The following is a 24,673-nucleotide window of genomic DNA, read 5'->3' as shown; positions in this document are numbered from 1 at the left end:
GTACGTGAAATTTCTTGCAGCAGAAAAGACATCACCATGGCTTACCAACTCTGAAGGCCCGAATGGGTCAAAAAACTCCCAACACAATTACTAAGCTAAAGGAAAAAAACAAATGTGCATGGTGTACTTAAATCAGCTCAAAATGTAACTAAGAAACTAGGCCAGATTTGTCCTCAACTGGAAAAAAGCGGCACTTCCTGCGTAGCACATGTTTTTTCCAACTAAATAAAGCAGCTGCGGGGCACGCAATTGCATGCACGCGGAGGCTATTAGTGGAAAGCCATGCCAAAACAAGCATTTAAAGCTTCGAAAACTCAATCAAAATCATATGTGCTCATGAACATGCAAAAGCCAAATATGAAAATATTAATGAATACATTTAGTGGAGCATAAAGTAGCATTAGATTCCAAAAACAGAGAAAAGACTCCAGCACTCCCGTAATAAATTTAGATGCTGAGCAGCCATGGGCCCTTGCTACATAAGGGCATTGAAGTCAAATGTAGTGCATAGTCAAAAAAGAATACTTAGAAGGGGATAAAATACAACAAACAATCCTAATGATACCCTAAAAGACAAGAAAACTGCAGAAAATTACTTCTTACAATAACGATACTTTTCGTAATCAAGACAACACTGATTGACAATATTTCTATTTCAATGTGGTACTTTATTTCGGTCATTGACCATAAAAGTAACAGTACATCAATACACCATAGATTAAAAAAGGAAAAACAATTAATATAGAATTCATATATTACATACTCAAATAATAACACTAATTTGATAAAAGCAATAAAGCTAAACAGTACAATGTTATGTGTTAATATGTATGTGGTCGGGGCCAAAGTGCTACCTAACATCGGATCGGTCAGAGTCTGGAGCAGGGATGGAGAGAATTTTACGCTGGATAGGCATTTGTAATTTGGCAGCAATTAGGTTAAGCATTAGCAGAAGACATCCTGTATTTAGAGACTATCTTGCTCGTTTTGTGGAATCCATTTTGTATTTCTGTCAGCCATTTATTATTTTATTATTTTTATTTTTTATTTTGCGATTTCTAAAGCGCCTGGTGACCCGTAGGCATCCCCGCGCTATTCAACCTGTGTAGATACAGAGGGGGGTAGGGGGGGTGCTTTATTTGGGGAAAAGGAGGGTTTTAAGTTTCCTGCGGAACACCATGTGGGAGGGTTCCAGGCGAAGACTGAGAGGGAGTGAGTTCCACGCTGTGGAGGCTTTGACCGAAAAGCGGCGACCGCCGGTGCGGGCCTTCCTAAATTTAGGCACCGTAGCAAGGTGTTCGGCGTCGGAGCGAAGGGGTCTTGAGGCTTTATATGGGGTGACCATGTGTTTAAGCGCGGTAGGGCCAGCTCCGTTGATGAGCTTGTGGGTGGTACATAGGGCCTTGAACTCTACTCTCTGGCGGACTGGAAGCCAGTGTAGGGCTTTGAGGGCAGGCTTGGCCGACACTCTGGGGGGAAGGTTCATAATGAGCCTGGCCGCCGCATTCTGGGTGCGTTGGAGTTTGGCCAGGGTGTATTCAGGGGCCCCCAGATATATGGCATTGCTGTAATCGAGCCGGGCCAAGACCAGACCCTGGACAAGTAATTTCCTGGATGGGAGGGGAAGAAGGGGCAAGATCTTGCGTACGGACCGCAGGAGACCGAAGCAGGTGCCTGCTGTCTTGGCTGCCTGCGTTTTCATGGTGAGGTCAGGTTCCAACCAAACTCCTAGTGTTTTGATTTCATTTCTAGGAGAGGGGATTTTGCCGAAGGTGTCGGGCCAAGATGTGGGTGGAAAGGTCGTCCATTTATTGCCCAGGATCATGATCTCGGTCTTTGCGCCGTTCAGCTTCAAGGCCGAGTCACACATCCAGGTATGGATGTCCTGGAGACAGTGCAGCAAGCTGTCAGGATGGTTATCCAGGTGGGACAGGGATACAACAAGTTGGGTGTCGTCAGCGTAGTTAATTATTTTTATACCGTAGGGGGCCACTACATCTTCCAGGGGAGCCATATAGACATTAAACAGGGTGGGGCTGAGCGACGACCCCTGGGGAACTCCATTCTTCAGTGGAAGAGGTTCTGACCGGGAGTTGCCGTCCCACACCTGAAAGGATCGATGGGAAAGAAAGGATTCGATCCATGCTCGCGCCGTACCCACAATACCTGCCTTGGCCAGGCGGTGTAGAAGGACACGATGATCCACCGTATCAAAGGCGGCGCTAAGGTCCAGGAGGATCACTGCCACTGATCCCCCTGAGTCTAGGATACACCTTGCCTCCTCGATGACGGAGAGGAGTGCGGTGTCCGTGCCATGGCCGGGTCGAAACCCAGTTTGGGATTGGCGCAGGATATTGTTTGTCTCGAGAAATTGGGATAGTTGCGAGTTGACTAGTTTTTCAGCCATCTTACTGATACAAGGGAGCAGTGAGATCGGTCTGTAATTGGACATGTCGTCCGGGTTCAGTTGGGGCTTTTTCAGCAAAGCCTTCACAACTGCGTTCTTCCAGTTGGAGGGTACCGTTCCACCAGCGAGGGAAGAGTTGATAAGGTCCTTGATGATTGGGGCTATGGTGGAGGACACCTTTTTTAAGAATCTAGCCGGGGCTGGGTCAAGGGGGGAACCGCTTTTCATTTTCTCTAGCGTGGACGTCACCTCGGTGAGGGAAACTGCTCTGAAAATCTCCAGCTGTGGGCTGTTGTTTTCGTCCGCCGTAGCCAGGATGGGAGGGGGGCTGACGGTGGGAAGGGAGTCCAGTATCCGCAGAATTTTAGACTCGAAGTAATTGGCCAGATCCTTGCTTCTGTCTGAGGGGGGGGGAATGAGGGGGGGTGCTGTTGGGATGTTTAGTAGTTCTTTAACTATCTGATAGGATTCTTTGGCTGAGTTGGTCGCGGTTTTTATTCTATTGTCGTAAAACGTTGATTTAGCTAGTTTCAAGGCTGTTTTGTATTGTCTTACCGCGTTGTGATAAATGTCCTTGTTGCTATGGAGCCAATCTTTCCTCCATGCTCTCTCCGCCTTTTTGCACACTTTGCGGAGCGCTCTAAGGTCGGAGTTATACCAGGGGGCATGGCCCTTGGTTTTTGTTTTTACCTCCCGATTTTTGATGGGGATGAGGCTGTCGAGGGAGGAGGAAATCCAGTCTCTGAACTGGATGTCTCCCGTGGTGGGGTCGGCTGCAAGACTGGGGGTAGTAGCGTCAAGCGCCAATGCCCAGTTGTCCGTCGAAAGTCTGGCCCAGGATCTATCCTTGGTGACAGTAGGGGGGTTGTGGGTTTTTTTAAAGGCCCCTGGGAGATGGGTCGAGACCAGGAAGAAATGCGTTACTTACCTGTAACAGCAGTTATCCAGTATTGGTGTCTTTCATAGATTCACATGCCTGAATCATTCCCCGTCGTCGAGACGGGAGCCTCCGGTAAATAAAAAAGTAATGTCCATAGACATACATAGAGAGAAAAGGGTCCAAGGGTCTCCCCTTAGTAGCCTTTCCTTGTCCTTATGTAAAAAGGACCAAACTGACATAGTCAGCCAATCAGCTCCGACCTCCCTCTAGAACCTTCCTGGGAGGAGCCTCAGTCCCTCAGATTTTCGTACGCACCCAGCTAGGTTGGCGTAATATTGTCCGAGAGGGATGTGAGTCCTTCCAGGGGAGGCGGGAGGGTTGCATGTGAATCTATGAAAGACACCAATACTGGATAACTGCTGTTACAGGTAAGTAACGCATTTCTTATCCAGTATTTGGGTGTCTTTCATAGATTCACATGCCTGAATCAGAATAGCTAGCAATTAGATATGAGGATTTCCTTAGATCCTTAGTCTTCTCCAGGTAGAACTTCAGGCACCTCATAAGGTCCAAAGAATGCAGTGACCTTTCCGCTGCTGTGGAAGGGTTGGCGAAGAAAGACCTAAGGACCAAAGGTTCGTTGAGATGGAAGTCCGACGGTACCTTTGGAATGAACTTAGGGTTTGGTCGCAGTATCACCCTATCATGTCTGAATTGTAGATAAGGTTCTTGAATGGACAAGGCCTGCAGCTCGCTGACCCTTCTGGCCGAAGTTAGAGCGAGCAAGAGTGCAGTTTTCCATGAGAGGTGTTGAAGCGATGCCCTGTGAATGGGTTCAAACGGGTGTCGCATGAGCTGGTTGAGTACCAGGTTAAGCTGCCAGGTGGGGGGTACCTTCCGAGGCCTCGGGAAGGATCTGTACAGTCCTTTGAGGAATTGTTTAACTAGCCGACTAGACCACAGGGATGGTCCTGTGATCGTTCTGGTGAACCTCGAGATTGCTGCCAGGTGGACTTTGATGGACGCATGCGCCAGTCCCGACTGGGCCAAATGCAGGAGGTATGGTAGTATTTGTTCTGGTGTGATGGTGAGTGGCTGTAAGCCCTGTTCCGAGCACCATATGCAGAACCTCTTCCATTTGAGACAGTAGGTCTTGTTCGTACTGTCCGCTCTTGCTTTGGCTAGCACATCCCTGCAGTCTTGTGGGATATTCAGGCCCCCAAATTCTCTGTGCTCAGGAGCCAGGCTGATAATTTGAGCGAATGGAGGTTCGGGTGTTGCACTTGTCCGTTGGACATCGTCAGTAGGGTTGGGTGTTGGTGCAGTCGGATCGGTGATTTGATGGATAGTCGAAGCAGATCCGAGAACCAGTGTTGCCTCGGCCAGGACGGGGCGATCAAGATCAGGGTGCATGGTTCCGCTTTCATTTTCCTCAGGAGCCGTGGAATCATCGGGAATGGAGGAAAGGCGTATGCAAAGACGCTGTACCATCCGATGGAGAACGCATTTCCTAGTGATCCTGGTTGGGGATGCCAACTTGCGTAGCACGGGCATTTTGCGTTCCTCCTGGTGGCAAAGAGGTCGATGTTTGGGACTCCCCAAAGAGAGAAGATGTGAGTGAGGGCGCTGTCCGATAGTTCCCACTCGTGGGAGAGGGATTTTTGCCTGCTCAGGGCGTCCGCGATGGTATTGTCCCTTCCCGGCACGTATTCCGCTTTGAGTTGGATGTCGTGTAGTACCAGCCAGTTCCAGATCGTCTGCGATTCGCGTGAGAGCGAGATTGAACGCGTTCCCCCTTGTTTGTTCAAATAGTGCATCGTCGTGGTGTTGTCCGTCCTGACGAGCACTGGGGATTTCTGGATGCGGGGTAGGAAGGCTTGTAGAGCCAGAAACACTGCTCTCAGCTCCAAGAGGTTGATATGGAGCAATTGCTCTTGAGAGTCCCATTTGCCGCTGATCTGTAGGTCCTGGAGCACCGCGCCCCAACCCTCTAGGGAGGCGTCTGTTGTTATCACCAGCGGTGATGCTGGGAGGAGAAACGGCAAGCCCACCATCAGGTTGTGACGACTTGTCCACCATTGTAGAGCTTTTGAAATCTTCGGTGTGATCCGAAGGATGTCTTCGAATGAGCCAGTGCTTTGTGTCCATTGGCTCGCGAGTGCCTCCTGTAAGGGCCGCATTCTGAGCCTGCAGTGTGGTATGAGGAGTATGCAGGAAGACATCATCCCGAGGAGGGAGGAGTAAGTCCGAACTTTCAGGTGGTTTCTCTTTGCCACAGCCTTGGCCAGAGATAAGATCCTGTCTGCTCTTTCTTTTGAGGGGAAGGCCTTCGTGCAGCCTGTGTCTAACATTGCCCCTAGGAAGGTAATTTTTGTTGCGGGCACCATGCATGATTTCTTGATATTGAGCGTCAATCCCAGATTTTGAAAGAGATTGGTGCAGGCGTTGGAGGACGTGACCGCGTCCCCAGGTGAGGGTGCTTTCACCAGCCAGTCGTCTAGGTAGGGGAAGACCTGGTGGCCCAGTTGGCGCAGGAATGCCGCCACAGGCGCAAGGCATTTCGTGAATATGCGCGGCGCGGACTTGAGGCCGAACGGCAGTACTTTGAACTGATAGTGACGGCCCGCCACCTCGAATCTTAGGAACTTTCGGTGAGTTTTGAGGATAGGGATGTGGTAGTATGCATCCTGGAGATCCAGTGACACCATAAAATCTCCTTTCTCTAGAATGCCCAGGATTTCCTGAATTGTCACCATCCTGAATGATTGGCTTCGTAGGAAGGTGTTGAGCCCCCGGAGATCCAGGATGGGTCTCCACTTGTTTTCTTTTTGTTGAACAAGAAAGAAGTGGGAGTAAAATCCTTTCCCCTTCGAGGATGCCGGAACCCTTTCGATTGCTCCTTTTTGTAGCATTGCCGAAAGTTCCTTCAGAAGCAGGCGTGGATGTTTGTGTGTCCGTCTGCGTGGAGGGGTATTGGGAGGGATGGAGGTGAACTCGAGAGAGTGGCCAAATCGAATAATTTGAAGAACCCACCGGTCCGTGGTGATGTTCTGCCAATTGTGAAGGAAATGGGTCAGCTTTCCTCCAATCTGAAAGGACGGAGATGGTTGAACTGTAGAGATCCCAGGGCTCTTGCCGTGTCTGTGTCCTTTTTAATGGCCTGTAGGGCCTCGTCGACCTGTACTCCAAACAGGTGCTGGCCGTCGAAGGGCATGTCTAGAACCTTTGCCTGAACTTCCTGGCGGAATGAAGTGGCTTTGAGCCATCCCTGTCGTCTCAGCACAGCCGCTCCCGCAAGTTGACGGAAGCCTGTCATGGCTGCGTCGATAGCACAGTCTATGAGCTCCGCTGCAGAAGATTGACCCTCCACGAGGAGCGCTTTCACCTCACCCTGGACGTCATCAGGCAGTTCCTTTAGGTAAGGGGCAATGTCCTCCCATAGTTGTCGATTGTAGCGCCCTAGCAAGGCAATGGAGTTGGCCACCTTGATGGACATGGCCGATGTGGAGGTGAAGCGCTTGCCTATTGTGTCCAGTTTCCTGCCCTCTTTATCCGGGGGAGCTGACAGTGGTGATGAAGGGTTGCAGGAGTTTTTCTGGGCCGCCTGCGTCACTACCGAGTCCGGTTTGGGGTGACCATTTAGGCAAGCCGCTGCAGTGAGTGGTGCCCTGTATTTTTTATCAAGGCGTGGGACCACCGCTGGCACAGAAGCAGGAGTGAGCATTAGCTTCTTTCCCTGTTCCCACAAAAGTCTATGATTGGAACAGCTTTTGCAGATTTTTGAGGCTGTTCCTTGAAGTCATGGAGGAAACAGTCCGTTTCTGTGGATTCCACCACCATGTGGAATCTCTTCGCCGCTCTCTCCACCAGCTTGTGGAAACCCGCAATGTCCACCGGTGGGGAGTCCGCTTGGCGTGGTTGTGGTGAAGCTGGGGATGATGTAATATATTCGTCCTCATCAGCCTGGTCCGAGTGGTCTGAGTGAACCTCCTGGACCTCTCCTTCCTCCAGTTCTTCCTCTTCATCGTCTTCGTCCGAAGAGACCACCACTTGAGGATGAACTTCCTGGTGGGGTTGATGGCGAGGATGAGGGCGTTCCGGTGCGGACACCTGAACATGCACTGGAGGTGTCTGATCTTCCTTGTCCTCTGGTGCGGGACTTTCAGGTGCTTGACCACCTTTGCTAGGTTCCGGAAAGCGCCGCTTGTAGTCTTGTACAAGAAGTTTCAAGTCATCCACCAGTGTCGCCGGCAGGCATATCATGGGGGTGACTTCGGTGTGGACAGTGGCTTGGACCGAGTGCTCCTGATACGTGAATTCGTCCTGTTCCTCATCCGTGCTTTGGCATTTTATGTGGAGGTCTGTGAGAGAAGTAGCGGGATTCAGATGGTCATCCTCCTCGGATTCCTCGCTTTGGAAAATTTCCTGAGGTGGTTGTTTTTCCACCTTGCTAGGAGACGTCGTTTCCGGGGTAATTATTGACTTTTCCTGTTTGGTATACTGAATGGTAGAGCTCGTAGTCGTCGAGGGGTCCGTCGACGGTGGTAGCATCATGTACGGCGTCTCCACCAGCTTTGATTTCTTCCATGTTTCGTTCGTCGTCGAATCGCTCGTCGACGGTGTCGTCGTCGAGCCCGTCGTCGTCGAGCCCGTCGTCGACGGTGTCTTCGTCGACGGTGTCTTCGTCGACGGTGTCTTCGTCGACGGTGTCTTCGTCGACGGTGTCTTCGTCGACGGGCTCGTCGTCGACGAGGTCTTCGTCGACGGAGGGGTTGACGAAGGTATCTTGGTCGTCGACGACTGCGCAGCCGTCGTCGTCATCGACGGTGTCTTCGTAGACGATTGTCTCGTCGACGAGTCTCTCGTCGACACTCTCGTCAACGACGGTTTGGACGACGATGTGCTCGTCGCTGTTGATGGCGTCGTCGACGGTGTAGTCTTCGTCGACATTGCCAGGGGAATAATTGAAGAAACAGGCCTACCTGTAGATGAAGAGGAAGTAGTCCTCGTCGTTGAAGCTGAGGGCGACGATGCCGATGTGGTAGACACCGTGGTTTTTACTGAGGTAGTCCTCTGGCTTTGTCTGGAGGACGGAGCAGGCATTTTGAAGGTTTTATCTTCCTTCGCCGACACTGAGGATGACGCCGTTCTCGCCTCAGAAGACTTTTTGTGAGTCTTCGCAGGAGGAGTGTCTGAGTGGCCCGGGGAAGCGTCCCTTGGCCTCTTGCTCGAGACAGCAGAAGTTCTGGAAACGCTGCTCACAGAGGACTCTGGATTGTGGATGAGGTAGCAAAGGTCCAAGGATTTCAAGGCTTTAGACAACACTTGAATAAGTGTGATTAGTTAGCGGATGGAGACACACTCGAAGCTCTGGACCTCTTGGGCTTCAGGGTTAAGGAAACAGTTTTAGGAAGTTGTGAGTGTGATCTCCACGTAAGATTGAATTTGTTTGCCAGGATTAATATCCGTTTTTTCAGCTCTTGATATGAAGGACAAAAATCTTTCTGTTTGTAGAAAAATTACTTTATTTTAATTCATACGATGAGGACAGCCGACACGTGTTTCGCCCCCTCTTGGCGATTTGCGCCGGGGCTTTCTCAAGGCTAGATGAGTTAATTCACGTCGAAAATTCCTGTTACAGAAGTATGTGCGTTATCCGTGATATAAAATTACAATTCTTCAGTGATAAAACATTTCTTTTTAGGCTAATGCCTACAGTCCCAAGGTCCTCCCAGCATGGCGAATCCTCGTTCGTGTCCTTCCGAAGGACACGAACGAGGATTCGCCATGCTGGGAGGACCTTGGGACTGTAGGCATTAGCCTAAAAAGAAATGTTTTATCACTGAAGAATTGTAATTTTATATCACGGATAACGCACATACTTCTGTAACAGGAATTTTCGACGTGAATTAACTCATCTAGCCTTGAGAAAGCCCCGGCGCAAATCGCCAAGAGGGGGCGAAACACGTGTCGGCTGTCCTCATCGTATGAATTAAAATAAAGTAATTTTTCTACAAACAGAAAGATTTTTGTCCTTCATATCAAGAGCTGAAAAAACGGATATTAATCCTGGCAAACAAATTCAATCTTACGTGGAGATCACACTCACAACTTCCTAGGACTCTGGATTGTCCCTGTTCTTAAGCCTGTCCAGCCAGATCAGAAGGCGACCTTCTCTGTCTCTCACGGTCTTTCTGGGAAAAGACCGACAGATTGCGCATTTTTCCGAATTGTGATCCGGGTAAAGGCAATACAGGCACAGGTCGTGTTTGTCATCCACATGAATCCTTTTCTTACTGCAGGAAGAGCAGGCCCTGAACAGGGCTTTCTTCCCCAAGTCAGACATGACAAAGGCAGTATAAACACACACTTACTTCAGGGGTAGTGTGTTGATGAAGTCCTTGAAGAGTTTTTTGTTTCAGAGAAACTTCCAAGAGAGTTTGATGATTTTTAGTAATAATCCTGAGGAGAGCTCAGGCTGGAGACTCCCTAGCACAACGTGCGGTAGAAAATCTGAGGGACTGAGGCTCCTCCCAGGAAGGTTCTAGAGGGAGGTCGGAGCTGATTGGCTGACTATGTCAGTTTGGTCCTTTTTACATAAGGACAAGGAAAGGCTACTAAGGGGAGACCCTTGGACCCTTTTCTCTCTATGTATGTCTATGGACATTACTTTTTTATTTACCGGAGGCTCCCGTCTCGACGACGGGGAATGATTCAGGCATGTGAATCTATGAAAGACACCCCTAATACTGGATAAGTGGTCCGTCCACGGGAGGGGGAGGGAATTGGTGAACTGGAGGGAGGGAATGTTCGAGAATACCGGGTCGAGCAGATGTCCTTTCACATGCGTGGCTCCTGAGTTAGTCAGGGTGAGGCCGAGGGCGCCGAGTTCACTGATTAAGTCAGACGACCCTGTGTCTGTAAGATCATTGAAATGGATGTTGAGGTCGCCTGTAATCAGGAAGTTGGATGTTAAGTGGGCCAGGGATGAAACGGATTCTAATAAGGCGGCAGAGAAGGGGCCGAAATGTCCAGGGGGTCTGTAGACCAGAAGGCCTGACAGGGAGTAGGTTGCCGAGAGCGTCAGAGTGAACAAACAGCTCTCCGACTCCATGCTCTGGATCTCAGTAGATCGGCAGGTGAAGTGGTCTCGGTAGATGATGGCTATACCACCACCTCGACCTAGAGGGCGGGGTTGGGACATGATGAGAAAGCCCGGGGGAAGGGCCGAGACTATGTCGGAGTTAGAATGACCGGTGATCCAAGTTTCGGTTAAGAAGAGTATATCCAGATCGTGTTCGACAATTAGGTGGTTTATGAGGAGGGCGTGCTTGGGGAGCGATCTACAGTTGAGTGTCGCTAGTTTAAGTCCAGGGAGTGGAACGGCCATCCTGGGAAGGAGTAGGTTTCCAGGTTTGCAGATGTTCCAGCTAGTGAAGGGGACGTTTGGGTCATGTATGGCATGACAGGTGGTGTTTTTCGAAGGTCTGAGGCTGAGGAGGTCTCGCCGGGTGTAAAGTCTCCTAGTGGTGGTAGGTTCCGGCATAGAGTCTGGCCCTGTGCCCGGTCGTGCGCGGACGGGCGCAGACGGGCTTGCCTTAGGCGCTCCCGCTGCGCTCGTCCGCTGCGCGTCCTGTGCAGGCACATTTATGGGAGACAGAGGGGGGTGTGGCCTCAGAAGGGGGCGGAGTCAGCGTGCACGCCGGTGGTGATGGCGGCGGCAGGCTGATAGAGCTAAGAATGGCGCCAACAGCTATTGTCATCAGCTGTGCGCGAAGTGGGAGAGCGAGCGCTACGTGAGGTAGGAAGTATTTGTTTTAAAAAGCACAAGAGCAAGATTGTGACACCACACAAATAAAGTTTTTTTTAAAATTGTCAAAGTACCTTCAGTTCCCGGCTTCCGCCTCAGGAACTGGGTCACAGGTTTCTGATAACCGCAATTGGATCAGCGGTATTTATACCGAGGTCGCGGGGCGTGGCCTCAGAAGGGGGCGGAGTCAGCGTGCACGCCGGTGGTGATGGCGGCGGCAGGCTGATAGAGCTAAGAATGGCGCCAACAGCTATTGTCATCAGCTGTGCGCGAAGTGGGAGAGCGAGCGCTACGTGAGGTAGGAAGTATTTGTTTTAAAAAGCACAAGAGCAAGATTGTGACACCACACAAATAAAGTTTTTTTTTTAATTGTCAAAGTACCTCCAGTTCCCGGCTTCCGCCTCAGGAACTGGGTCACAGGTTTCTGATAACCGCAATTGGATCAGCGGTATTTATACCGAGGTCGGGGGGCGTGGCCTCAGAAGGGGCGGAGTCAGCGTGCACGCCGGTGGTGATGGCGGCGGCAGGCTGATAGAGCTAAGAATGGCGCCAACAGCTATTGTCATCAGCTGTGCGCGAAGTGGGAGAGCGAGCGCTACGTGAGGTAGAAAGTATTTGTTTTAAAAAGCACAAGAGCAAGATTGTGACACCACACAAATAAAGTTTTTTTAAAAATTGTCAAAGTACCTCCAGTTCCCGGCTTCCGCCTCAGGAACTGGGTCACAGGTTTCTGATAACCGCAATTGGATCAGCGGTATTTATACCGAGGTCGGGGGGCGTGGCCTCAGAAGGGGGCGGAGTCAGCGTGCACGCCGGTGGTGATGGCGGCGGCAGGCTGATAGAGCTAAGAATGGCGCCAACAGCTATTGTCATCAGCTGTGCGCGAAGTGGGAGAGCGAGCGCTACGTGAGGTAGGAAGTATTTGTTTTAAAAAGCACAAGAGCAAGATTGTGACACCACACAAATAAAGTTTTTTTAAAAATTGTCAAAGTACCTCCAGTTCCCGGCTTCCGCCTCAGGAACTGGGTCACAGGTTTCTGATAACCGCAATTGGATCAGCGGTATTTATACCGAGGTCGGGGGGCGTGGCCTCAGAAGGGGGCGGACTCAGCGTGCACGCCGGTGGTGATGGCGGCGGCAGGCTGATAGAGCTAAGAATGGCGCCAACAGCTATTGTCATCAGCTGTGCGCGAAGTGGGAGAGCGAGCGCTACGTGAGGTAGGAAGTATTTGTTTTAAAAAGCACAAGAGCAAGATTGTGACACCACACAAATAAAGTTTTTTAAAAATTGTCAAAGTACCTCCAGTTCCCGGCTTCCGCCTCAGGAACTGGGTCACAGGTTTCCATTTGTTTTCCATGTGCTACCATGTGCTCGCCATGTGCTATGTCCTACTTTCCTGTTAACTGCTCCTGAAATCTGCCTAGAGACAAGATATATTTAGCCTTTTCTGCTTCGCACATGCTCAGTTGAGCTTGCAGCTGTCTTTGTAGCTGCCACTAGGATGTAACTGTCAGGATGTGCTTGCCAAAAACAGCCACTGTTAGCTACTCCCACTTGTTGACTGTGCATTTTCTGTATGACCATATATGTACCTAAAACCAGCATTTTTTTACTTGTACCGCCTTCATTTGAGCCCCTGTGGTGGGTATCAAAGGACCAAGCTCCTTCCATTCAGTATACTACTTTATACATTACAGAAGGGTGCTGTGTGAATGTAGTTCCATCTTATGAGGCTTAACAAACTCTGTCTTTTCTATTCCAGTTTCTGTGCCAAGTTCGTCCTATTGGTCTGAGGACTCTGTGCAGAGAAGGGAGAAACCCTAGCACTGGTAGGCCTTGCTGAGGCCCACTACTACAAGGCCAGATACTCTAATGATACTCAGCTACAGAGAAAACTATGAGTCTGCTCTGTAGATCCTTATGGCTATCTTATACAGGTGGACACCTATGTAGCGGCATAAGGGAACTATCCAATGTTACCACTGTTTGCAGTAGATGGGGCAAAAGAACAAGAGACGATCAGACGTTTCTACACCCCAGCCACTTGCAGGATACGGTTTACAGCCTCTTTGGTCACCTTTCCATTTAACTGTGACTACAGCATGAGGAAGTGAACCGAATCTAAATCTTAGAGAAAGAGCTTTAGTGAATGGAGGGTCTCTCTCATGTATATAATTCTCAAACTTGGGAACGGGCTTAAACTCAAGGAAGTTTTCAGTCAAGTGCTCAATGCGTTTCAGATTACATCATTTAGCCTCCTCATACTCCCAATAGGCGAGCTTTCACTTTTTTATGGCAAGGGGAGTAATAGTGCTTGGACCACGCCAACACTCTTGTAGACCCCTAGCAGAAAAAAACTGTTTTACATAAGTCAACCACTCAATTTTCGGCCCACACTGAGACCTATTCAAAATATTGCTTAGACCCATCCCTACAGTGCACCAATTTAGGGGTTAGACCATAATGGACACCAATAGAGAATTTGTATCAAGCGGATTACAGAAGCAATAGAGTGTCTTCCTAGATCTTGTTGGAAGATTAGTGGAGTACTTTGGGGTGATTTGAGGGCTGCTCTCAGGAATTTGTTCTCAGGTATTTCCAACCTGTTTAGACTGCCTTGGCCTCAAAGTTCTACTCCATATGTAGCGGCAGCTACGGCTTCGGTCCTCCATACTTCAAGCTGAGGGAAGAGTGGATGTGAGTTGGTCTTGCTTGCAAATTTTAGAGTAGCAGTTGCCCTGTGTTTCAAAATAAGAGTGCTTTTTGCCACTTGGTTGGCGCACGTATTAGTGCTGTAGCGGCAAATGTTGCCAAAACATATACAATGTGCATTCGCCACTCGGGGAAGTGCTTAGCAATCTTCCCCATCCTTCATATTCATTTAGTCCTTAATCAATGGAGCCCATAGTGTCTATCCATTTGCATTCTAGTATGTTATAGATGGCAGACCCGTCTACACCACGGGCATTGGGAACAACCTTCTCGACCACTTGCCAACATTTATTGTTAAGAGTGTGCTGTTGGTTCTGGAAATGTTCAACCAGCAGTGCTCCTGATATCCCACATTATATCCTGCTACAAAGTTATATTTGTACTTTTACTATCTACTTGTTCTGCTCTACGCATACAAGATTACAAACCCCATTTGGAGTATAGAACATTTAAGGCATTCAATTTGTCAAATCTTTAAAGATGCCCCTGGTGGCCATTCGATGGTGTCATTCATGCTTGTACACCACCTGCACCTTGCAAACCCCTCAACAGGGGGAGACACAGGCCCAACCCCTGGCCCGCTCTGCCTGCATTGCTGTAACTCAATCAGCCTTTGGTCTTATACGTTTGGCAAGTACACTACACTCTCACACTGCCTGCTACTCATCATCCCACTGGAAGCAGTTAGCCCAAGTAACTGGGCTTAGGAAGCTATGAAATCATTAAGTTAGTATGAAGTTATCATAGTTGTTCATTCAATGGACCATGTCATTTGAGTACCATAATGTGAATGGTTTAGATTTATTAAACATTATTTACTTAACGTGGGACAGACAAACATTAATACCAAATTAAACAAATTAAATTATGTTCTATACTGAGTTTTTTTTGTCCTGTATAATAATTAATTACTGAATAAATGACATGGTCTATAACACACTTCAGAATCACCTTCACAAACAGGGAATAATATCCCAATATAAACTCAATCTAGCTTTAAACCTAATCTCACCATATATGTGCAGATAAAATGTAAAGGAATATATGGGTTAAAAAAGTATGAGGGCACTCATGCCACCTGCATGATAGAAGACTGCTCTCCATCTGTACATTAACGATATTCCCCATCTGGCCTTTTTAGGGTGGTCATATAAGGATGAAATTTGTTCCATCCGGCGGCTGTTACAGAATCTTGTGGGGTTCTACGTATCGACTTCCTGTGTGAACATCTCCACTGACCCCAGGGGCTAGGTGCACGCTCCATACAGCACCTCAATAAACAAGTTAAAAATACTTTCTGTAAAAAAGCAAAAGGTATGCTAAGTGGTGGCTGCATGCACATTATGTTTTGAGCAATTCAGTTCATGAAACAAGTGTTATGCAAATCAAATGAAAGCTGTTATAACAACAAGGGCAGAATTGCTCCATCTGCAGAGAAAAACGGTCTTTATTTTCTTACCTGATGCTAATCCAGTTAGTGTAACTACCAGCCACCCAGACCATGCATCATAGAAACCTTTTGTTAACTCCCAGGCGGATTCTTTTTTCTTACTATTAATCTGGAATTAGAAGAATACATTCACGAGATTATAGTCAGCTTTACTAACAACACACACCACAGCCAACATTTAAACTCAAGGAATAGTGACCCTACACAAGAGAAGGATCTTAACATTAAATGCATCATTTATTCTTTGAAAAGATGAAATAAGCACATCATTATATTTCCTGAACGCTAACAGTCAGACTTGCGTTATTAGTTAAACTCATTTTAAACATTAGGTTACAGAGTCTCTTGAAATATAATAATCCAACGTGGAAAAAACACTGGGTTTCACTCCAGACCATTCCTATTTCATGCATGCATACATTTGTCAAATGAGAAATGAGTAACAACTTTTTCTAAACATAAAAGAACACCTCATTACAGAAAATAAATTGAAAGCAGCTACCCATGCCTTACGCATCTCAAGAATCGCCTGCACTAATGCATTCCCAGCTGATCTCCTCGGCTAAACTCTAGCTCCTACCAAGGCTAACTGCATCACTCCATTCTTCACTGATTATCTTAGGAAGCGAGGATTCGTTTTAAAATATACTACCAGGTGTCTGCACCAAGTCACCAAAACAAACCGTTTTAACATGTCAACTTACCATATCACGGGGTGAGCGCTTCAAGAAGCAAAGTGCATTAACACGCGAAAACTCTAGGCCTAAATGCAGATTGGCACAGGCCTTAAAGCAATCCTTTGCTGGTCAGCTACAACCTTCGGAATGCCCTCTCAACAGAACTGTGAAAGTTACCGGACAGGCTTATCCTGCAGGAAGGGCTTACAGATCTACTTGTTCAAACAGACGCCAGACACGCTGATGGTTTCCCCAGAGGTACCGTTACCTACTGTGAGGGTTTCCCCAGAGGTACTGTTACCTACTCTATGGTGGATCTCTTTGCAATTCGGGAGGCTTTAAGCCCTTGTAGACATCCTCCATGTATTTCTCTGGAGGGACCGTTTTGTGGTTTAGACTGTGGACCCAGTTTTTTCTAACCTTGCTCTCCTGACTGTCCATCCCCTTTCCCGTTGTGCTGATCTGATCACTACCTTATAACGATGACACTCTCTGTGGTTGTGCCCATGAGAAGGGTGTCTCTGAGGCTCTCACTCAGGCGTCCCTGGCATAAACTCAACATCGTTCAATTTCATGGTCTTCTCTCCACAACTATGCCCTGCATTCCAGATGATTCAGATTCCGACGATACATCCCTGTCGGACTGGATCCTTGGCACTCTGGACTCTCTCATTCCTGTAAAGTGGTCTAAAACTAAAAACAGAAGTACCAAATCAAGCTCCTCGTACAATCATAAGCTTACCTCCCTGCGTAAAGAGTGCAAAAGGCTGGAGAGAGCATGGAGAAGGGACTACGACCCAAACCTGAAGAGGCTTTATCAGTCAGCGATCAAGAAATATCATAGGTCTATCCAGTCGGAACAGGCTACCAACTATGCGATGGAGATCAAGAGCAGTGCTAATCCATCTAAAAGTATCTTTTCGATACTGAAAGAGCTTAAATCATCTACGGCCCTTGATGCGACCCTGATATAGTCCGATGAGCAATGTGACGCTCTAGGATCCTTCTTTATAGAGAAGGTGGATAAAATCTATAAATCTATCCCCCAGGATGCGCCAGGTTCTGACTCCGTGCCTCGACTTACCATTTAGCACACTCTGAAAGCTTTCCCTCCTATTTCCCAAGAGGAGCTGTCTGTGCTATGCAGCAAAGTTAAGTCTGGCTCATCGACAGACCCTCTTAAGCCAGCCCATTTTATGAAACTCCCACCTGTGCACATTTCTCCTTTGAGCCAGGTGATCAATCTATCTTTCTTGACGGCTGTTGTCCCCAGAACCTGTAAACATGCAAGGGTGGTTCACTTGTTAAAAAAACCAATCTCGACGCTGCCAAACCTGAGAGTTTTCGTCCTATCTCCCTCCTGCCTTGGGTCTCTAAGATCTCGGAGGCCTACGTAAATTCCATCTTGACGGAGTATCTGGAGGAAAATAATATTCTGGACCCCTCTCAGAATAGTTTTTGCTCTGGTTACAGCACGAAATCTGCTTTTCTTGTGGTGTCAAACATCTGAGATGGGCCCTGGACGATGGTCGTAACTTGGCCCTGATCTCATTAGATCTTAGTGCCGCGTCGACACGGTCTCCTAACAGATCCTGCTGAAGCGGTTAGGGGAGGTGGGCATTGTGGGCTCTGCACTGGACTGGTTTGCTTACTTTCTTTCTGAGAGGACCTTCCAGGTAGCCGCCCCCCTCCTTTTGTCTCTAGAGTTCATATCACCAAACAGGGGGTGCCACAGGGCTCAGCTTTGAGCCCTACCCTCTTAAACTGGTATGTTCAACGGCTGGCGATGGTGGCTAAGAACAGAGGGCTTACGGCAGTATCTTATGCAGACGATACACAGTTGGTAGTCACACTCTCCGATGACATCACTCGGGACGCTTGTAAGTTCCGGAGTAATCTTGAGGCCATTGCGGGGTGGATGACTGCCAACCGTCTCCAGCTCAATGCCAGCAAGTCTGAGGTACTGCTGGTAGGGAAAGACTCTGAGATGTGGAGGGAGCACTGGTGACCTGCCATGTTGGGGCCAGCACCTGCCCCTAAACAGGTGGTAAAGAACTTGGGTGTCTGAGTCGACCCCACCCTTGGTTTTCGGACTCAAGAAGGTGGCAGGGACCTGTGTTGGGCTACTGCGGGGGCTCAAACCACAGTTTTTTTTTTTTTTAGTTTTCAAAAACCTTTATTGTGTACAACACAAGAATTATCTTAAAGTACCAGTCAAAAAATCATACACAGTATTGCGGCATAGGTGTATCCATCCCCATTCCATCAATTACCCCACCCGCCCCCTCCCCACCCTCCACATCCAACAGTTGCGACGTTACAGGTACATTACTTTCTGATACATTATGATTACTTGGGTTTGCTTCTTCTCGTCCCTCACCAAGGTGAATCCTACATGTATTTTGAGGAGCAAATGCGCTGATGTACATCTATGTCATGTTTCAAGACAAGCATGATCCCCATTCGTAACTGCTATCCCCATTCACACCCTCGGCCCATAAGCGCGGGTCGCCTACACTCGAACTCGCTTCATCAAGAGTTGTGTCATCCACTCCCGTCCCCACTGACCTTAATTCCCCTTCGTCTCTCGACTCTTGTGCAAGAAGGTATGTCACCAGGGGCCCCCAGATGTCTTTAGGTCGAGATTTCATAGGGAGCAGCTCTGCGTAGTTGTGGAGCTGTTCCTGCCAGGTAGACATATCACGTATCCAATCTTTAAATTTAGGTGCCCGCCCCCGCCCCCGACCCAATTTACATGCCACCCCTCGCTTAGCTATCAGTATTCCCATTGCAAGGAATCTCTTGTGCACTGTCTGCACTGTGTGGGTTAAGCCAAGAAGTCCCACGAGCTGGGCGCTACTATCTAAACACCCAACATCCCAGACATTCCTTCAAACACCTCCGTCCAGTAGGCTTCCACTCTTGGACAGTACCATGCTAAGTGTATGAAGTCTGCACCTTCCCTGACGCATCGTTCGCAACAATCAGTCTTCCTAAGGTGGAAGCGGTGCAGCTTGGCGGGATGTGGTACAGGCGGTGCAGAAATTTGAAGTGAATGAGCCTCAGCTGGCTACTGCTAGTAATCTCCTTGGTCTGTACGCAGCATTGTTCCCACTGTTCATCAGTTAGAGGTGTCTCTAAATCCCTGTCCCTCTCTACTCTAGCACACAAGGGACCAGGGGGAGGCGCGCTCTTAACCTGTCTGTATAGTAGGGAGATAACATGGGTAGGTGTCTCGGTCTGCAGCAGCGCGTGTAAGGGTGCAAAAATGTCAGGTTCTGTCGGAAATGCTGGAGTAACTGCTTTGATATTTTGTCGTAGTCTGGTATATAAAAACAGCTCCATGCTAGTGGGTGTATGTTCTCCAAAGAACTGCTCCAGTGAACGGAATCTCCCCCCATGTATAGGTCGCCCCATGTACCATACTTCAGTATCCTCAACATCCAACAACCCAGACCCTCGCACGTCATTTGTAACAGTGGGTTACCAATCAGTGCCAATCGGCGGGAGTACATCAGGAATACATCCAATCTGCGCGCCATCCATTTCCATGCCGTCGCAGTACAGTCTACCGTGGATGGGTCACGGCTACGTTCTTTCACCCGCGTGAACAAGTACCCGGATGGGGGGTCGGAGCCATATATCCATCCTCTACCGCCAAGTGCGCCATAAAAGGAGGCGGATGCAGCCAGTATACTGCGAAATGTGCCTGTGCGCAATAATAGTATTGTTCAAAATTAGGGACATCGTAGCCACTCTGCTGGTAGGGTAGCATCAGCGTCGCCAAGTTCAATCGAGCCTGTCTCCCCCCATATGAGCCGAATGAGTTGCGTTTTCAGTGTATGGAAGAAGAAGCTGCCCGGGTGATATGGTATGTTAATAAATAAATATAGAAATTTTGGCGGTATCGTCATTTTGATGAGAGATATGCAGCCCGCCATTGAGAGGGGCAGCTTCAGCCATCGAGAAACAATATCCGTTAACGTATCCATAGCTGTACCATAATTTGCGCACATTAGCTCTTCCCTATTTCTGGTGATGCGAATACCCAGGTATTTAAACTCCTCCATCTCCCACTGTAGTGGATAATCCAACTGATGTTGTTCTGTCCTGTCTGTCAGTGGAAATACAGCCGATTTGGCGCAATTAATTTGAACCCCCGATATCGCACCAAATTTCGTGATTTCCCTAAGCACTGGGTTTAAATTGTCTTGGGGTTTGTGTAAGTACAGCGTTATATCATCCGCATAGAGGGAAATTAACAAATGCCTGGCAGGATATATCAGGGCCCTATGCTTCTGGTGTTGTCTGAGCTTCCCAGCTAAAGGTTCTATTGCTAGCACGAAGAGGACCGGGGACATCCCTGCCTCGTGCCCCGTGAAATGGGGAAGCTGTCTGATCTGGCTCCGTTCAATAGCACCGTGGCCCATGGGTTGCTATGCAAAAGTCGTACCCAGTTAAGGAAGGCGTACGGCATTCCCATATGCCCCAACGTGCTGATGAGGTAATCCCACTCAACAGAATCAAAGGTTTTGGTGGCGTCTAAAAAGACCGCCACGCAGCACTAGTGGGGTCTATATCCTGCATCACTGCAAGGAGGGTTCTCAGATTATACGCGGTCACCCTGTTCGGAACAAAGCCCGCCTGATCAGGCAGCACCAAACGCTCCATCAGGAGATTGAGGCGTGTTGAGAGTACCTTCGCCAGAATTTTGGTGTTTTGCCATTTAGGAGCGACAGCGGTCGGTATGAATCGCAAGAAATCGGGGACTTCCCTGGCTTCAGCAGCGCAACAATTTGGGCTTCCCGCATTATCATAGGTAGCATTCCTTCCTCCAGAGCCTCATAATAGACTGCCTTTAGTATGGGGGCCAGTATCGTCCCGTAAGTCTTATATAATTCCACTGGCAGTACATCGGACCCAGGCGCCCGCCCCGATTTCATGTGCACGATCGCCTCAGTGATCTCGTCGACTTCAAGTTCCAAGCCAAGGAACTTTTGCTGGGTATCCCCCAGCCATGCCAATGCTGTATCTTCAAAATACTGCGGCAAGTCCAAGAGCATCCCCCTCTGAGAGGTGTAAAGTGTTTTGTAATACTGTACAAACGTGCCTAACTGGTCCGGCAAAGCCCTGTGCGTCTGGCCAGTCTCGTCCTGAATTTCCGCTGTATAATTCACAAATCTGGGGGGCCGTACAGTATTCGCCAGCGTTTTCCCTGGTCGGTCGACTTCTCCAAACAGGCGCGCCCTATGAGCTTTCCCTCGAAACTTGCATTCTCTGTCAGCCGCCTCTTCATACTCTGTTATTTTAGCACGCATCGCAGCTCTAGAAGGGCACCTCTCGCCGCCCTTCGCCAGTTCTATCTCAAGGGCCTTAAGTTCCTTTTCCAGGGTGCGCAGGGTTCTGCGCAAATCTATCAGGATACCCCCCCACCCCCCCTTTGGAAATGCACCATCTCCGCACCGTTACCTTGAAGGCTTCCCACACCACCGTCAAGCTAGATACTGAGTCCACATTACGTTCAAAGAAGTCTTTTATTTCTTGCTCGACTTGCGTGCGGAATACTGGGTCCTGTAGGTGCCGGGGATTGAGGCGCCAATGAAGGTATGAAGACTGGGGAGCTGGGGGGAGCAGTTCTATCATTACAGGCGAGTGGTCTGAGTAAGTGCGTGCCAGATGGGATACCCTCTCTGTCCAGTGCGCCATTCCCACCGACACCAATACGTAATCCAGCCTCACCCAGGTTCCGTGCACCGTGGAGTGTTGTGTGCCCTCTCGCATTGTAGGGTGCTTGTACCTCCACGTGTCTAAGAGACAGTTAGTGGCCACTATGTCTCGGAGTGTTCCCTGGGTGTTGGTGTAGTGCATGGGACTGGGCCGTGACCTGTCAGCCCTAGGGTCAATAACAGTGTTAAAATCTCCACCCCAAATCACATAGGTAGCTCCTATCGTCTGGATCTTACCCCACACTTTCAAGAGGTCCTGTGAGTCGTCTACGCTGGGCCCATAATAGTTGGCAAATGTAAGTTAATGTAATGATGTCTTGTAAAGCGCATGAATCACCCCACATGGGTATCTCTGCGCTATAGACCGCTGGGGAACCCGTCCTGGCTTTCCCTGTGAGATGGTCTCTACTGGGTATCTCCAAGGTGAAACCAGGCATCCCCGGCGTATGTGGGGGGCCGTTGTGGAGATGAGGCAAGCTAATGCCCAGAGTTGCAGAGTGTGATCCCTGGTTAGAGTAGGTACCGAGGCAAGAATTATCGAGTCCGCTGACCCTGGTCCACGACCCTGCCGCGTCGGGAATTGAACCCTGGTCCCGGGCCGTCCTCTGCTTCCGGGTCTGCCGCCTCTAACCAGTGAGCCACACCACTCCACTACATCATGGGAGTATAGTCTCCCCCAAAGTAAGCAATACCTTCCATTCTTGTCCACTTCCATCCCCCTTTGCACAAAGTGTACTCCGCGCTTCACTAAGATGGCAACCCCTCTAGAGTAAGTGGAGTACGAGGCAAAACATCTATGGGATGCGAACTGGGACTGACTACCCGGGCTTAAGTGTGTTTCTTGAATCATAGCCACCTGAACACAGTGTCTATCCATAAAACCTAGCACTTGCCTCTTCTTTCTAGGGTCATTCAGCCCACGTACATTCCACGATAAAACACTGAGTCTCTTAACAACATTTGCTCCTTCAGCCATTGTCCCAAGTTGTGCTCATTTCAAGTACCTGCATAATCTGTCCATTGTCCATCGCTATAACTAGAAACCATCCCATACCCCCTCCCTCCCCCACCTCCCACACCGGCGCCCCAACTTGCCGGGTACACTACCCTCCCCCCAAATCAAGTCCAAGAGTCTATTAAACACCCTCTCTTCACTAGAGGGGTAACTGGGGGTATGCCCGTTAAAGGGGGGGAAACACTAGGAGCACACAATAAACCTTCCCTCCACCTCCGATATTCCACCAACCCGCAGCCCTACTCCGTAAGGTGGCCAGCATTAGTGGGATGGAGGAGAGTGTCCGGGCGGATCATAATAAAGGTAGTACCACCTTTCTACATCACCAAACAGAAGTTAGTCCCAAGGTATCCAAATGTCTAGGCATCTCGTCGTACTTCAGCTTCGGCCCTTCTATCAGTCCGGGTCAGACGTGGGCGATTGGGATCTGGATCGCCTGCGTTCCTCCGCCTTTCAGGAAGCTGCCCTGCGATTCCTCCTGAGGTAGTCTTCAGCTTGCTGAGGGTTGGTGAAGAAGTGCTGTTTTCCTAAGTGGGTCATCTTAAGCTTCGCCGGGTATAGCATTGCATACTGGATGTTCTCTGCCAGGAATTTCTTCTTTACCGCGGCATACTTGCGCCTCGCCTCCTGCACTGCTTGTGTGAAGTCTGGGTAGAATGCCATGGTTGTATTTTCTATGCTTCATTTCCCGGCCCCTTTGTAGCACTGCGTCTCGGTCTCGATAATTTAGGAAGCGGATAATTACTGGCCGTGGAGGTGCTCCCGGAGGTGTTCACACGGCGAGCGAATGATGCGCCCGTTCTACAGTAAGGTGGGCTGAGAAGGTTTCTCTACCAAACAGCTCCACAACCAGTTTTTCCATAAAGTCCTCCATCCAGCCCGTGTTGGTGGATTCTGCTAGGACTAGGACTCGTACGTTATTGCGGAGAGAGCACAATACTAAATCTACATTTTTGTCCGCTATAACTTTGAGCAATTTGTCCATTTGGAGCACATGCGCGCTCGTCATTGCGGCGCCATCTTCCAACTCAGACACCCTGGTCTCTGCCTCCTTGAGCCTGTGGTCATGTTGCTCGAGTTTGTTAACCACTGAGTCCATTCTGGAGTTCATGGTGTCAATTTTGGCATCTATGGACGTGAGGCTTTGCTTCATTCCCATCAGTATCGCCTTCCAGTCGTCGTCGCGGTGTTCCACGGGGCTTTTATCTCTGTGCTCAGCTGAGCTGGAGCGTTGCCCCCTTTGGGAGCTTGGCCTGCTTGGGTTCTGTGCGCCCCATTCTGTAACAGTGGTGCCGCCTTTTACTTCAGGCCGCCGGTATAGTAGGCCGGGTATGGGATGCGGCGTCACCCTGATAGTCTTCGCACACTCCTTCCAAATTCTCGTAGTGGACACTTGTCCCAGGCTCGGGGTCGCTTCTGAGCGGCGTTCGTCCCACCAAGCTGGCTGCACCGCCGTGAATAAAAGGGCCCCTCGGTTATCCTGTGATGGTACCCTCACACCAATCCTTGGCTCTACGTCATCCTTTCCACGCAGTGCCCTCGGTCGCCTGGGGTGAGTTGATATAGTGCCCCCAAATGTCAGGTCTGGCTGCGGGACTTCGATCTCCCACTCAGGTAAGCCCTCTGGGCTGTAATGGGGAGTTGTGAATATTGTCTCGAGCAGGCTCCTGTGCGCGGCTGCAGGTCGCTCCCCCGCCGGGTTTATAGGCACTCAAAATGGCGGTCGTCGCTGGTAACAGCGTTTTATGCTAGGACTCCATACCATTGAGAAAGTGTATGCTGGGAAAGGCCGAGGCAATTCTCAATTACATAGTAGGCCCTGCAGCTTCCTAATGGGTACCTCTCCCGCTGTCCGCTCCTCGCCAATCTCGCACCAGGCCCCCTGGGGTTTGCTTCACTCTCACTGTAGCTCAGCTCTCACCGCCTTTCGCCACCAGTTCACAGGAGATTCGGGCCCGGGTCCATATATATCAGGTCCTGCTCGCTGCCATGTCA

At 49.3% G+C, this 24,673-nt stretch overlaps 1 protein-coding gene across 1 annotated transcript in view; it reads right to left on the bottom strand.

Moving 5' to 3' along the window:
- The window catches only part of CLCN3 (Cl-/H+ antiporter 3), a 247,540-nt gene extending 226,285 nt beyond the window's left edge, over positions 1-21,255 (bottom strand). Inside the window, exons 1-2 of the mRNA XM_086963830.1 lie at positions 20,851-21,255; positions 15,270-15,369 (exon numbers count right to left, since the gene is read on the bottom strand). Of these exons, the coding sequence (XP_086819956.1) occupies positions 15,270-15,369; positions 20,851-21,255 (505 nt within the window). The remainder of the gene's footprint in view (positions 1-15,269; positions 15,370-20,850) is intronic.
- Positions 21,256-24,673: the final 3,418 nt, after the last annotated feature.

The sequence above is a fragment of the Lissotriton vulgaris genome, chromosome 3_1 (assembly GCF_964263255.1).
Source record: "Lissotriton vulgaris chromosome 3_1, aLisVul1.2, whole genome shotgun sequence".
Lineage (NCBI taxonomy): Eukaryota > Metazoa > Chordata > Amphibia > Caudata > Salamandridae > Lissotriton > Lissotriton vulgaris.
The sequence above is the reverse complement of the archived record's forward strand: the minus strand, read 5'-3'. Positions and strand labels throughout refer to the sequence as shown.